We start from the raw sequence: 14,437 nt of genomic DNA on the forward strand, positions 1-14,437 counted from the left end.
CTTTACTGGAAGCGCCTTTTCAGACATCATTTCTGTCTGATATTACAGTACCATAAATAAGTATTAACAATTAATTCAGCTTCACTCTTCTCTAAAGCCAAATCTATTTTGGAAAGATATCAAAGCATTACTATTTGGAGAGACTTATGAAGAAAGAGGACTTTGCAGATGATAGAGATTTGCACATTCCCCAAGTGCATTCATTGGCTTTATGCAGCAGTAATAAAAGCCAGAATTCACTGCAACCATGCTTTTCTATGTGAAGATGTAAATTATATATAGAGTAAGTGTATTTTTTTATTCTCCTTTACACTAGCAATGGCTGTGCTTTCACTTACCTGTACATAGAGATATTCAAAAGCAACTGGATCTCTTCTTAAAAGATCAATGGGATCCTTTGGGACAAAGCTAATCCTGAAAAGACATCTCATCTTATGCGCGCTTGGCCTTTGGGTCACCTAGGACAGTGCAAGAATAATATTAGAGCTTGGCAACCCTGGTAGAGCAACAGGGTCTATAGCCTTGGGCAATGTTACCCTGCTCCAGAGCCTGGTGGTAGCAGAAAAACAATTCTGTCAAAAAAAAAAAGTGCTTTGCCATGGGCAACTTATTAAGTTCTTCACCTAAGAACATTGTATATATAATCTTGTGGGAAGACTTTTAGACTCATACAGGCACGACTGCCTGATACAACTCATCCTCAAAGCAACAGAATTCACTCAAAATCAGGGTGAAACAACAGATAAAACAGATCTTAACAAAAACCATCCAAGTGAAATGGAAACAGAGTTGAGCTTCAGCAGGACTAAAACATATAAAAGAGAAGAGTTAGGTATTTGGGGAGAGGTCGCATTTTATTTCTTAGGCTGTCTGAGAACACAGGTGAGGTCCAACTTGGCAGCAATTACTCTCACCTTCTCTTGTTTGTTTTAATCCATTAGGCAAATTGAGAGAAATTAGGTCTTTTTCCTGGATTGTTATGGATTAAGAGATCTACTCCATAACTTCTGAGATCCAATACATTAAAAAATTAAAAAGTCTGCTGTGTGTGTTGGTCAGCAAAACTTTTTTAAGCATCTAACTGTAATCTGGGTATATTCACAGGAGACCACTGTCTAGCAAAGGAGTAACTGCATAACAATCCCAACCCACCATTATAAGTCATGGTCAGCAGCAACATTATAATGGCAAATTAAAATAGTGCTGATTTTACAGGAACTTCAAAGAAGAGACCCTCAGAATTAATGTAGTTTATGTAATTTATTCATTAGGCTATTGCAGTTAGAGTTAGGGTACTTTAAAATCAATGTATTTACTTGACAAAACTGTACTTTTAAAAATCTCCAGTAGAAGTCTCTGTCATGCTCAAACAATTTTCAAATGTTCTATTTATTGGACACTGTCTCACCTCTTTCCTAAGTATATAGACATACTCTGTACATGTTATTAAAAGCTCCAGATGGGATTTTTGAAAGCTCACAAACTTGGTTTATTCTGATTTTTCTGATTTCGGTGAGAATTTTACCAGAAACTTCAAGGAAATGGTTGGGCTAAGAAGACAAGTCCTGAATATTTCTGGATATTGTTCAATCACTGGGTAGCTTATACCACAAGAAAAGAATGCAAAAGCAAGTGCTTAAAGGTTAGAAAATGCTAGAAGGACTGTTATCTGGTAAACTAAGCTCCTTCGCACCATTACACAGACTAATTATAATTACAGGAATTCTGTCATTTAAATTAAGTATTTTTCCACATCTAACAATTCATTTCTCCTTTTCCCTTCTTTTTCCAATTTAACTGAAATAAAAAAAATATACTAATGTTCTCCTGAAACACAGAAATATAATAGAAAATTTCAGGGTAAACAATTTGGCAAAATGATAAGGAGATAAAATCAGAGTACTCTTCTGGTAACTGTGAAGATACTTTAACTTCAGTCACACTCCTTGATCTAAGGAAGAAAGTCACACCAACATTTTCTGTGTCACATTTCATCATCAATGAAGTGACATAACATACCTCTGTGTAAACAAGCCAAACTTCATCAGAAAGAGGACTATTCCCTGCCACACAGATACAGATCTGTATAATCAAATTGGAAAATATCAAAATAAGGCTTTTAAATAAATTTGGCCAGACTGTGCTTCTCAGAATTGTTACCATGGATTTGCTAACTGGGCCTCATGTGATATGAAAAGGTTAGGTAAGTATTTTTCAGATTTCAGTCTGATTTTTAAATTCTTTATATTTTTGAAAGGCCCAATAAAGCAATGAAATATGATGTTTTTGTAACAGAAAATTCCTGTGAGAACCTTATTCTTATAATCACATCTAAATATCCTAGCTATTTGATAGACTGTATCAAACTAAAAGGCCTGCAGCTAACTCATCTGAGTAATGAAAAAGATGGAAAATTTACTTATTAAGCCATCTCATTAATATCTCTTTTAATATACCATTAAACAAACCTGAGTTAGAGTCTCTTGTTCATGTAGCAAAAGGAGTTTTGTTCCAGATCCTTCATCTCTCTGCTCCAGCATTAGGGAGAAGTGTTCAATACACTTGATGGAAAGCTTTTCTTGGAGTGTTAAGATGACATCCTAATTAACAAAGGATTTATAAAAAGTGCTTAAATTAATGAAATGCTTGGGATCCAGTTCTTCACTGCCACACACTCTGTATGTACCCAGCACAGGGCAGAAGCCCAGACTTTGTGCCTGTTTTGCACAAGCTTCCAGGACACAACTACAATTCTTCAAATATCCCCAAGATGGTAAGAGATATGAACGTGAGAAATACATAAATGGGATTGCCAGGAATGGACAACATGCTGTTGTGATTTAACATGTAAATTATATTGGTGTGGCCCTTCAATCATATCTGTCTCCCTGGAAATAAAACCCATCAGCAAAGGAGAGATGGTCTTATCACTATTCTCTTCCCTTTATCAGAGCCACACCATCAAGCAGAAAAACCAAATGTATAAGTTCAACAAAAAAAATAGACAAATGGCCTTTATTTGTTCTTATGGCAAAGAGTTTTTTAAATTTCACTTCTTGATTTTTAAATGCTGACAGAAAAGTCAATGATGATGACTGTGCAGAATAACTCTAAACTGATGGACCATATCAATTTTTAGAGACATCTGATTAGCAATTTTCATACTGAATTATGACTATGTTAATTTAGGAATGACAGTATCTAAAATAATAGCTAAACAAACCTCTTCACAAAATCATTCAACAAATCCCTACATTACTTTCATATAACTCTTTGGAAATGTATGCAGATTATTAATATAATTTGTCAGGGTATCTTTTACTTTAGTGAATACTGTAGGAAAAAGAAATACATAATAACCCATCATTTAGAAATAGTTTCACAGTATGTTGGTGACAAGATTAAAACATCTCCTTCCATCTGAAAGATTTTCAGATATATGTAAGTATCCAGATGGATAGGATTTACTAAGGAGATCATGACGAATTGTCATCCAAGTGTTTTAACATAATTTAGGAAGATTAATTGATCAATTACAGTGTGTTTATGGAAAATCAAGACCAAACTGGTGGAAGGATGAAAAAATGTGTGTGAGAAGATGGGGACAGCTCCCTACAATGTAGAGAATATATGATAGCATTAATGAATTGCTAGCTATCACTCTAAATAATGAAGGCTAATATACTATTCTGACCAATGGGGAATTTATTACTTACACATTAAATCTACTTTTATTTCTACTTCTAAACTATGCTAAAAGACTATGGGCATAACAGTAATATGAAGCAGCATAATACTAAATATAAGCTTTTAAGAGAGGGTAGTAATAGTACTGCTTTCCACCACTAGCTCCGGGCCTTTTAAAATATGAGGCTAAGGCACACAGCCTCTGAATTACTGCACTAAAGTTTTTGCTTTTCCTCTCATCTGATATTTTCAGAGTCAGCCCAGGTGCCATGACCCAACAATATGGAAAGTGAGAACTGCAGGTTAGGTGCTGCCTATACCCTCCTTTTTAAGTGGTGAACTACTGGACTGCTAGAGGTGAAAAAACCTGCATTTACCCTGACTCACCTGGGTGATGTCACCCCAGTCAAGCAGAGAAGAGACAATCCACACCCACCCATCCACACTGGGGAATATACACACACAGGCAAGAATATGTCATTTATAGCTGTGAAGGCCTCAGAATATATAATTGCCTGAATTAGATGCAAAGGAAATTATTCCTGACAATAGTCAAAATGACTAAGTTCAAAGCAGGCTTACAACATCAATACAGCTAGGTAACTGAGTCCACATGGGTATCTGTGCCAATGACTTCAAATTTGACATTTGGTCTGACAGTACATGTCACATCCACGACAGAACTACTGAAAACTAATTAAATGTGATGGCCAAAGACTGGTCTTCAGGGGAAAAACATCCTGGAATAGGTTGGTTGTTTATACGCTTGGAACAGAAAATACTAGAAAGTGGACTTGTGCACCTTAGAAGGGTATGGAGACCTCACTAGCTACATGAGTAATGTCTCCTATTTCTTCACCAGACAAATTTTCAAATTAACTCAAGGAATTCAGTATCCCATGGATGGAATGCTTGTATCCATACCTGCATTCAACTTATGCCTAAGGCATTTATGCTACATTTATTAACAAATGTTGCATGCCATTTTTAAGTGTGACTCTAGCATGTGTTTTCCATCAGACTGGAGTAAATTTCTTGTCTGCCTTAGTAAACAACTCTCTTGGCTGCTCTAACTGATGAAGCATGCTGCTGAGCATAAAGGCAGCCTTTCTTCAAATCTGCCTGGTTTTACAATCCCTTAAAACTAGCTAAAGCTGGCATCCCCAGCCTTCATCGATCATCCTGCCCATGTGTCTCTCATGTCTTGGTGTAGATTTGGTAACCAAACTCTAGATTTGGTAACTAATCCGTGTTGAAACTAGCTTCCCCAAACAGTAATACTAGCCCTGCTGCTTACCACACTGCTCCAAGGCTCTCACAGGCACTGATGATGCCTCTGATTTAGGAACCCACATGGAACTGTATCACAGACATTCCATGGCAGACTCAGTTTTGTGCCAGGGCTTTACCTTTTTATTTCTGCATGTGAAATGCGCTACGGACAGTGTAGAGGGCACTGCGCTGAGGCAAGTAATTTATCACTGACATAATGCTACAATATTCCATCCTAAATTCACTGAATGATAAGCTGGATGATATTCAATCAGTAACCAACATCTTAATCTTCTTAGTTCCTGACTTTTGCTGACAAGTCATGCTAGTGTTTGGCAGCATATCAAAATGATACAAGCACACAATTTTGATTGTGCTCCAAGCACATTAAAGTCATCACTTCTTCTTCACTGACAATAAAATACATTTTTAGGAGAAGAAAAATGGACCAAATCCTCATTATTTGTGCACTAAGAGTCCAGCTCAAACTGAACACACCAGTAATTTTGTTTTTAAAGCATTCCAAGTAAATGATAATTACCAAAGGTGTCATACCAAGGAATAGCTAGCTTACCTTTATTGAAGTGCTGCAGTCAAAACGGAAAGATTTGGTTTGTCCATTTTCAAGATACACCTTTAGAACATTTGGCATGAAAAGAAGCGAGTTGTCCTTAACTGTTTCCTGTCAAGCAAATTAGTGAATCAGATTACAACATGCAACAAGAGAAATATTGTCCTATCAGAAGTACATCATTCTGACAGAAAAGCAAAAACTGAGAAGGAAGGTGTTGGCCCAAACTGAAAGCAGAAATATCCGTGTCCTCCAAGGTTCTAGCCAGGCTCAATATACAGCTGCCCTCTATAGGTTTCTGTCCTGGAAAAATATAACTGGAAAAATATAACTGCATACATTCTATGTCTGGCTTGGCGTACTCTCTTTCCCTAAATACTACCTGTCTGACAATAAATATTGCCTCTGAAGTTGAAACATTTTCACTAAAATAGAAAAATGGATTACTGTTTCTCTGAATATAGTGAGCTATTTAGTGTTTTCAATCTAGAAAATTGAAACTACAATTTGTTAGTAAGGATTACAATCAAAATAATTAACATGTTCTTATAGGGGGGTGTTAAATACTGCTATTTCTTTCATGATTTAAGAAGAACAACATATAACATTACTACCTAACCGGTATAGCAAAATAAAGAGGGTGGAGGAAGGGAAACAAATCTTTGGAGATTTTGTTTGCTTCTTTTTATTTTAAAAAACAGAAATTGCTTTAGAAAAAATGCAGTATCGATTGAGGTTTGGAAGAGAGTTGGCTAAAGACATCAGTGTGGAATGATGCTCTGGCAAATTATGAAAATGAGATGGGAGTTCATGTCTGAGAAGGAGTTCAGTGCCTCTCAAAGGGAGGCTGATGTTGCCTGAGGTCTGGAAACTATAAGTTCAAGGAGATAAGACACATTTTAAAGTGGTCTGTGAGGTTAATCAGTTTTAAAATTAAAATCTTAATCAGTTTTTCTGACATGGTACCTCTCTTGAGCTTATGGGTTTTATCAAAACAAAGTTGAGCTGAAGAAATCAACAGACAAACACTATCAAAAGTATAAAGACAAACGTGTTATCACCACAAAATTCAATCACTAGCATCTTTATTTTAAGGGACAAATTCTTCATAAAATTATGGGCCTAGTGAACTTGAAAAAAGATCTTTGGAAAACTTCAGAAACAGAAACACCCTTCTCTTTGCAAGCCTGTCACTGCTTTTCCTGCCATGTAATTACCTCCCTTTCCAGGCTTGAGCTGTACCTTTGGATGAAATGCACAATCCTTTCTGAGGTTAAATAGCTGCATACTCACCGACACCTGCCCATTGATAATTACTTCCTCTGAGAAGCGCACTTTGACAGGATTGGACTTCAATCTTGCCTTTTTTGCAGCACTAATAAAAGCTGATTTAGGAGACTGGAAGAAAAGATGATGGCAAGATATATCACATAACTTAAAATTAGAACCTTTCTTTTCTTTTTTCAGTTATTCTTCCTTTTTTTTTATATGCTGGGTAATCCATGCATACAGCAGTATTTTGCATACAGAAGAATGGAAATACAGTCAAACTATTATACATCCTAAGGTAATCTCTATGTATATACACATAAGGAAACACCGGTACATTTGGAACATACTGGAAATTATCCCACTGGAGCGATGAGAAGAGTTCTCAGTGCACACACAAATTCCTGTAGTGTTCCCACAATGACTATCATCCAACCTTGTCTGCATGAAGGGACACTGACCAGAGACCTTCCGGTGACCCTTTCTTTACAGACTGAATGAAAAATCTTTGCATAATCTGTGATCTACTGGATAGACATACACACAACTTTTGCAAAAAAAGTGTCCGTGAGGTCTCCACATGCAGAGGCATCTCACTGTATTTGTGCACTTCACAGCACAGGTGAAAACCACCAAGAGGCACTTGCAGGGCATCAGGCTTCCCCTGAAGGCATCCCCTAAACACACCCTGTGCAGGGCATGCCATCAATATTGACATGTTGTAGGGCTTCATGGATTAGAAGTGTAGAAGCATTCTGAATTTTCTTCTGGGCACTACTTGACTTTTACCTACTACATTATGCAATGGGTTCACCTGTTTTCAGCCCCAGGGAAAAAAATCTCCTCACTTGAGAAATATGACTAACAGCTACTTTTCAGTAACAAATTAAATATTCACAGTCAATGGGATTTCCATTTCCAGCAGCAAAAGTGAGGTTGGTTTATTCTCAGGTCAGTTGCAAACACTGGTTCTGGCATTGTCCCACTTCATGACTGAGATAATGGGCAATGGAAGACTTTCTCACTTTGGCTGAAAGTCACTGAGCTCTTTTGGGCCAGGTTTTGATACATTTGTTTTGTGAAAATATGAATTAAGAATTTCAGAATCTTACTCTAAGTCCTAAGTGGCCTTACTAGTTTTGAATAAAGACTAAACATCATATTGGTTTTCCTGTGAGAAATAAGTGGAGGTACAAGTGGTGATGATCAATGTGGCATGAGAGCTGTCCTGGTAAACATGGGAAGTCTCATTTCTATCACTCAAACTCTGACTCAACTAACAATCTGCAGGAGTAATGGGGTAGTCCAAGGCAGAAACAACATGCTCTTCTGTTTCTGTCCCTGATCTCGGTTGAAACTGCTTGAAAATTTATTTTCTTGTGATTCAAGGCAGAAGCCTTGTTTCTAGTAAGTAGCAGGAACAAGTCTAGCTCACTTCTGCATGCCTCAAATCTATCATCCCATTGAAAACATGGTAACTATTACAATAGGTTCAGCATCAACCAGTGAACAAGGAATGAGCACTGCCACATTCTCACAGGAAATATCAGAGACATCCAGTAATTCCTGAGGCACAAAATAGAATCAAGAAATAAAAATAAATGCTTCTTTGCTTTCACAGTTCATTCTTTCTTACCACTCTAGCACATATGACCATACAATAATCAATAATTGTAAATAACAGAAAATTCAACCCCATGAACAAACCAAGCCCAGCCTCCAGAGTCAGTCCTGAATAAAGTGGAAGGTCCCCAGAAGTTCTGAAACAACCACCAAAAAAAAAAAAAAAAAAGAAAAAAAGAAAAAAAGGAGTAGCGCACAAAAAAAAAAAAAAAAACAAAAAACCAAAAACCAACCAACCAACCAAACAAACAAACAAAAAAAAAACCCCAAAAAACCCCATGTCAAGGTGGGGGACCTTGTTGATTTCTTCACCAAGAGAGGACAACATGGAAATGCTGAAGCAGTTTAAATACTGTTCTCTGGAGATTAATTCCTAGAAAGATACAGTATAAAGCAGTACCATGATTAATATAACAACTCTAGAGATGCCTTCTCAATTTCCTTCCTCTCCATGTTGTCCCCCTCGGCAATGTGTAAGGGGGATAGTCTATTTGGCACCCAAGTAATAGACTGCAAACTGTTGTTTCCACTGCCACAGGGCAGCACAGCAGCAGGACTAGGCTACTGGCTTTCCCTTGGAAGAGCATGGGGAAAACAGTGGCTTTCTCTTACTATTCTTGCTGAAAAAAGCTCTGTGCTGTTGCTTGCTTTTATTACAGATGAGTCACAAGTCTGGCCTCTCTTAACAGGCAGAGTGCCAGATTTTTTCTGGATTCTGGCAAGGTTATTTCCCATACAGCAAATCTGGCAAACCATTATGTGTCCCTATTGCTCTCTACAACCTCTTTCTTTTTCTCTCTACAGCCTCAAAAGTCACTTGCAGGAGGCATAAACACTTATGTTATTACAAAAATGCAATCAACAACTAAAGGTTTGAACATACGTGGGCTCCCAAGAACCCCTCTGGGATGTGGGGTTTAATGTACCCATTGCACAGCCAGGAGAGCACACCATGGTCTACCATAAAACGTGCTGCTTCCTTTCATTTCCACTTTTGCTGTGGCGACATGCAAAGGACTCTGGCCCTTTGCCAGGCACTCCAGGTGAGCCTGGAGCAGATTGTTTTCCAAAAAGCTCCAAACTATAAACTAGGGGTGTAAGAAAATGAAACAGCTGTGCCAGGTATTTGGGAGAACATTCTCTTCTGGTTAAAGGTTTGAGTAATAGCATAGCTTTTGTCTTTAATTGCACAATGTCATTGTTTCTACCTCTGCATCAACTTGACACTTGACATTTTTTCGTTGGGAATAGAAGTGTTTCCAAAGGATGTGCAAATACCCGGGAAAACAGCTGGGTTTGATTGTCAGAACTTGCCTGTCTAACAAAACTTCAGCAAGATGATGTGCAGCTTTATTGTATTTTAATGTCTTTAGGTTTGTAGAAAATATTATCACTTAATGATTCTCATAGTGCCAGATAATAATTCATTTATTTCTGAGGCTCTCTGTTTTAGCCAAATGGATGCCATTATTCTCAGTTAATGACCTTAAGCAGGAGGTGTTTACACTAATGCAGGATATCTATCACTGCAAGTAAAGTATTTGCATTGTCACAGATAAAAACAGCTTAATTAGAGTGACTTTTGCAAAATGAGGGCACACATTTTAACAAGGATTCAAAATAACTCAAAACCCTCCAAACTTTACTCTGTTACCTAAGCCCTGTTTCCTATTAAAAGCTCAAATTTATTAGGATTTTAAATAATTTTTACTTGTTTATATAGAATTCAAAGGAAAATATCACCTGATCCTTTCAACGCTACCTAGAGAAACTGCTAACAAGAAAAATGAAGCATTGCACACAGATATACTTGCAGGAAATAACAGTGAAGACCTAGACCCTACTTTGAACCCTGCTTATAGTGACTGCAATGAATGGGCTTCCCATCAGCAGGGTCAAAACACAAAAGATTGCAGAGCAGACTTTCAGGAAAATGTTACTTTCTCATTTTCTAGACTTCTCAAAATTAGATCCTATATCTGTCTGCAGCATTAGAGTGGTTCATTTATTGACAGATTTTAGAAACAATATCCTACATTATGAGGGAAACTTTTTTGATGGAAGTAAAAATGCCTAGTGCTTCATGCACTTTTGCAGGTAAGCTATAATTTGGGGAGATTGCAAAGGAAGTGGGTTTTATTTGCTAAAAAAGCCCCTTTGAGTGCTCTTGCCAGTAGAGGTGCTGCAACAGCAAAACCTTTACTCATACTCAAGAAAAAGAAAGGATTTAGTAGCTAGAAGAGCACAGTGTAGTACTGAGATATCATAAGGAGATAGAATGATAGCAGTATAGGATAATCACAAGGTGAAAAGGAAACCTGCTCTGTGACAGTAAGCATCAAAATTAGAAATACCACATTTAAAACTACAGAAACACTGTTGTTTTTAAATAGTCACAGAGTGTATATATGCAATAAATTTTAAGCCTGTTATTTTTAAATAGTCATTAGTTTAATATAAAATACTTAGTTTCCTAGAGAATTAGGAAAAAATTGCACAAGTTCAAAACATGTGTTGACTTTTTGGTTCACAGCTAACAGCAATTACAAGCACCAATATTTAACAAGCAAATAAAAGGTGAGTAAGAGGAAGAATTACATTTATTAAGTGGAACAGGACATAATGCCCAAAGGCAAACTAAATATGGTAATTCATAGCTGCGAACAAGGCTGCAAAGATTACACTGGCTGACAAGAGCACTGTAGAAGGGCACGTAGGGACATGGAAGAAATAATATGGAGAAGTTTTACCACAGAGTAATTTGTGAAAACCACATGGCACTGACAGAAGATCATCAGGAGTATTTCTTTAAATAAAACCCTTGGCACAAATTTAATTGTTGGAATAGAGGTCAGATCTGGGTTCTCTTTTAAAAAGTTGGCAATCTATCATAGACAATTGTATTTAATTATTTGCATTATTTATATGTTACCATTTTTAGATGGTAATCACAGTCTGATCATTAGTCCAACAAACTCTTAGTAAGATTGTTGCCACAACCATTATGATCCATAAATGTTATTTACTGTAATTTTTCTGCAACTGTTGTGTCTCAGAAGTGCAACCATGTTAAAACAAGAAGCATGTCTTTCAAAACAAAAGATCCTATCTTTTTCCCATTGCAAAACTTAATGCACAGCAAAATTGCCATAGATCTCAGCCAGGCCTGGACTTCATCCAAGGAGCTTAAGAGATTAATCATGAAAGCAACCTACCAAATGATCTCTGCACATAAAATCTGAAAGGATATCAAACAGGCAAGTTATTTGATTTAAGTAATGCTTAAAACTTAATAAGGCAACAATCGGAATGATAGTTTATTTACAGAATAAAACAGTCAGAAATCATAATCAAATGCCATACTTCCAGAAATCAAAACTCTGAACTGCTTTAACTGCTTGAGCTGCTTGGTGACCTCCTTAGGAGCACTGGCGATAAAAACCTAACAGAGATTTGTAGATTGATGGAAAGAAAAAGATAGCCTAATGCTTTGGCTTGGTCATAATTAAAATGAATTTTTCATGGGTTTTAATGTGTTTAAGCATTAAACAAAAGTGAATGCATTTAAACAAAAATTATCTGCAAAAGCTTTCAAAGAGTACTAAGTGAACTACAGAGTACCATAAATCTAGACTACGTCTACTTTCACCTGCAATCATAAAAGATGGTTACTTAAATGCAAAATCAAACCACACTCTAAATAGCACAAATAAAACCAATTAAGAAATAGCACTTTTGTAATCCATCTTGGCAAATATCTTTCAGGCAATGGTAGAAGGAAAATCACCATCAAGAAAAGAGATTGATGAAATGTTTGTAGAGATGTATTCCTGTCATCTGAATAAATTCAGTCTTTATTTAAAAGCTCTTATTTTCCTTTGTCTGGTTTCTACTTCATCATCCCAGTTTTATTAGCAAAATAATAAAAGGAAACATGGAGGAGGCAAAATTAAACAAATGTTCATCATAATTTTTGAAGGCATAAATATTATTTCCAAACCGTAAAGCAAATTGTGTTTGTCAGAGGATTCCCTGCACAGAAGACCAGGACAAGTACACAGCGGGAGTCAGCAACACCCAGGGGTTGCAAGGCTGAAAAAGATGCCAACAGGCTCAGGCACCACTGACAGCAATGACAGTGTGGCAGTACGAGGGCCAGCATGGACCAGATGTTCAAAGTGACTCAGGAGTACCCAGGTGACCTTGCAGCCCAAGGTTTGCATAAACGGAGGGGTCTTGCACTGCTTCAGGGCCAAAACTTGGCTGCACTAACCGGCATCATCCCAACTGCTCCATATCCCTACAGACACCCGTGCTTCCACTGCAGAAAAAAATTGAAGCTGAAAGCAGTAAGGGGAGGATGCTATGAATCAATAAAACCCTGGTCTGGACAGGTAGGGAGGTACAATAATACTGGTCAGATGAGATCTGCCAGGTGCAACAGCCCTGCAGTCAAGGCCCTCACCAGCAGTTCCTTTCACTAAGCATCCCAACTTTGGGGTAAAAATCTGTCACTGTCATGTTCTCTGGAAAAATTCCCTTGCCCAGATTCTTCTCCTGGGAAGCTGAGAAGCCTCAAAGAAAAAGGAAAACAATATTATCTCATTTGCTTCTCCTGTGTTTTGCTGCTTTGGAATGTGGTTTGGAAATTGTTTATCCAACAGATGGTTGTTTGACTGGTTTCATGTGAATTGTTTTGATTTAATGACCATTCACGGTCCAGCTGTGTCAGGACTCTAGAGAGTCACGAGTTTTTCATTAGTGTCTTGTTAAGCCTTCTGTCTGTATCCTTTCTCTATTCTTTAATATAGTTTAGTATAGTATTCTTTATTATAATATCATAAAATAATAAATTAGCCTTCTAAGAACATGAAGTCAGATTCATCATTTCCTTCCTGTCATAGGGGACCCCAAAAATACCACAAAAATTGGTCAATTAAAGCTAGCACCAACATGCAGGCATTAATCTCATCTTCTAACTGCTCTGTGCACATTCTTGGGGAGACTATCTTCATGCCTACATGAGCTTAAATCCCCCCCCAAAACACAAGTGCTTTGTCTGCTGAGGTAGAGCTGGGGGCTCTGATAGACATACCAGAATGGGGCAATGCAAATTCATGTATAAAATGGGCACATCAGTCCAAATGGCTGACAGAAAAGTGTTTCAGTGGTATCCTTAGCTCAGTGACATCTAGAAGCATTTCAGCTATTGATTAGATTTTGCTCCTGCTTAATGAGAGGAGCAGATTCTGCCTTATCAGGCCTCACAAAGAGCTTGAACAAATAGCTGTGAATCACAGACACAATTAAAGAATGGAAGGTACCTCAAAGATCATCCAGTTCCAGGGCCTCTGCCATGGACAGGGTTACCTTCTAACAGACAAGGTTGCTCAGAGCTCTATCCAACCTGGCCTTGAACACTTCCAGGGATGGGGCACTACAACTTCTCCAGGCACCTTGTCCCAGTGCTTCACCCCACTCAGAGTAAGGAATTTCCTCCTAATGTCTAGTCTAAACCTACTCTCTTTCAGTTCAAAGCTACTACCCCTTCTCCTGTCACTACATGCAACACCTCACACTTGGTCATGTTAAACCTCAGGAGACTCCCATGGGCTCATTTCTTGAGCCTGTCCAAGTCCTTCTAGTCCTTCAGGTCTGTCAACCATCCCACTTGACTAGGTGTCACTTACAAATCTGCTGAGGATGCACCTAATCCCTTTGTCTGTGTCAATAACAAAGATATTAAATAACACTAGTCCCATTACAGACCCCTGAGGGACACCATTTGTCACTGATGTCCAGCTGATGATGAGGATTCTGAGATGTTGACCACAACCCTCCGGATGTGAGCATCAAACAAAGTCTTCATCCATCTAACAGTGCCCCTAACAAATTCATCTCTCTCCAATGTAGAGAGAAGGATGTTGTGGAGGACTGTGTCAAAGGCTTTACAGAAGCCCTGATAAAAGGTATCTGTAGCCTGTCCCTTGTCCACTGATGCAGTCACTCCATAGA

General features: G+C 37.8%; 1 protein-coding gene across 3 annotated transcripts in view; it reads right to left on the bottom strand.

Annotated features, from left to right (window-relative positions):
* The window catches only part of FRMPD4 (FERM and PDZ domain containing 4), a gene marked incomplete at both ends in the record, with an annotated part of 393,220 nt that overhangs the window by 14,097 nt on the left and 364,686 nt on the right, over positions 1 to 14,437 (bottom strand). For all 3 annotated transcript variants that reach the window (XM_084201307.1, XM_084201309.1, XM_084201308.1), the window contains 4 exons: positions 339 to 458; positions 2,469 to 2,600; positions 5,534 to 5,641; positions 6,824 to 6,928. In XM_084201307.1, coding sequence (XP_084057433.1) covers positions 339 to 458; positions 2,469 to 2,600; positions 5,534 to 5,641; positions 6,824 to 6,928 — 465 coding nt within the window. The remainder of the gene's footprint in view (positions 1 to 338; positions 459 to 2,468; positions 2,601 to 5,533; positions 5,642 to 6,823; positions 6,929 to 14,437) is intronic.

Source organism: Fringilla coelebs (genome assembly GCF_963513975.1).
Source record: "Fringilla coelebs genome assembly, chromosome: 2".
Classification (NCBI taxonomy): domain Eukaryota; kingdom Metazoa; phylum Chordata; class Aves; order Passeriformes; family Fringillidae; genus Fringilla; species Fringilla coelebs.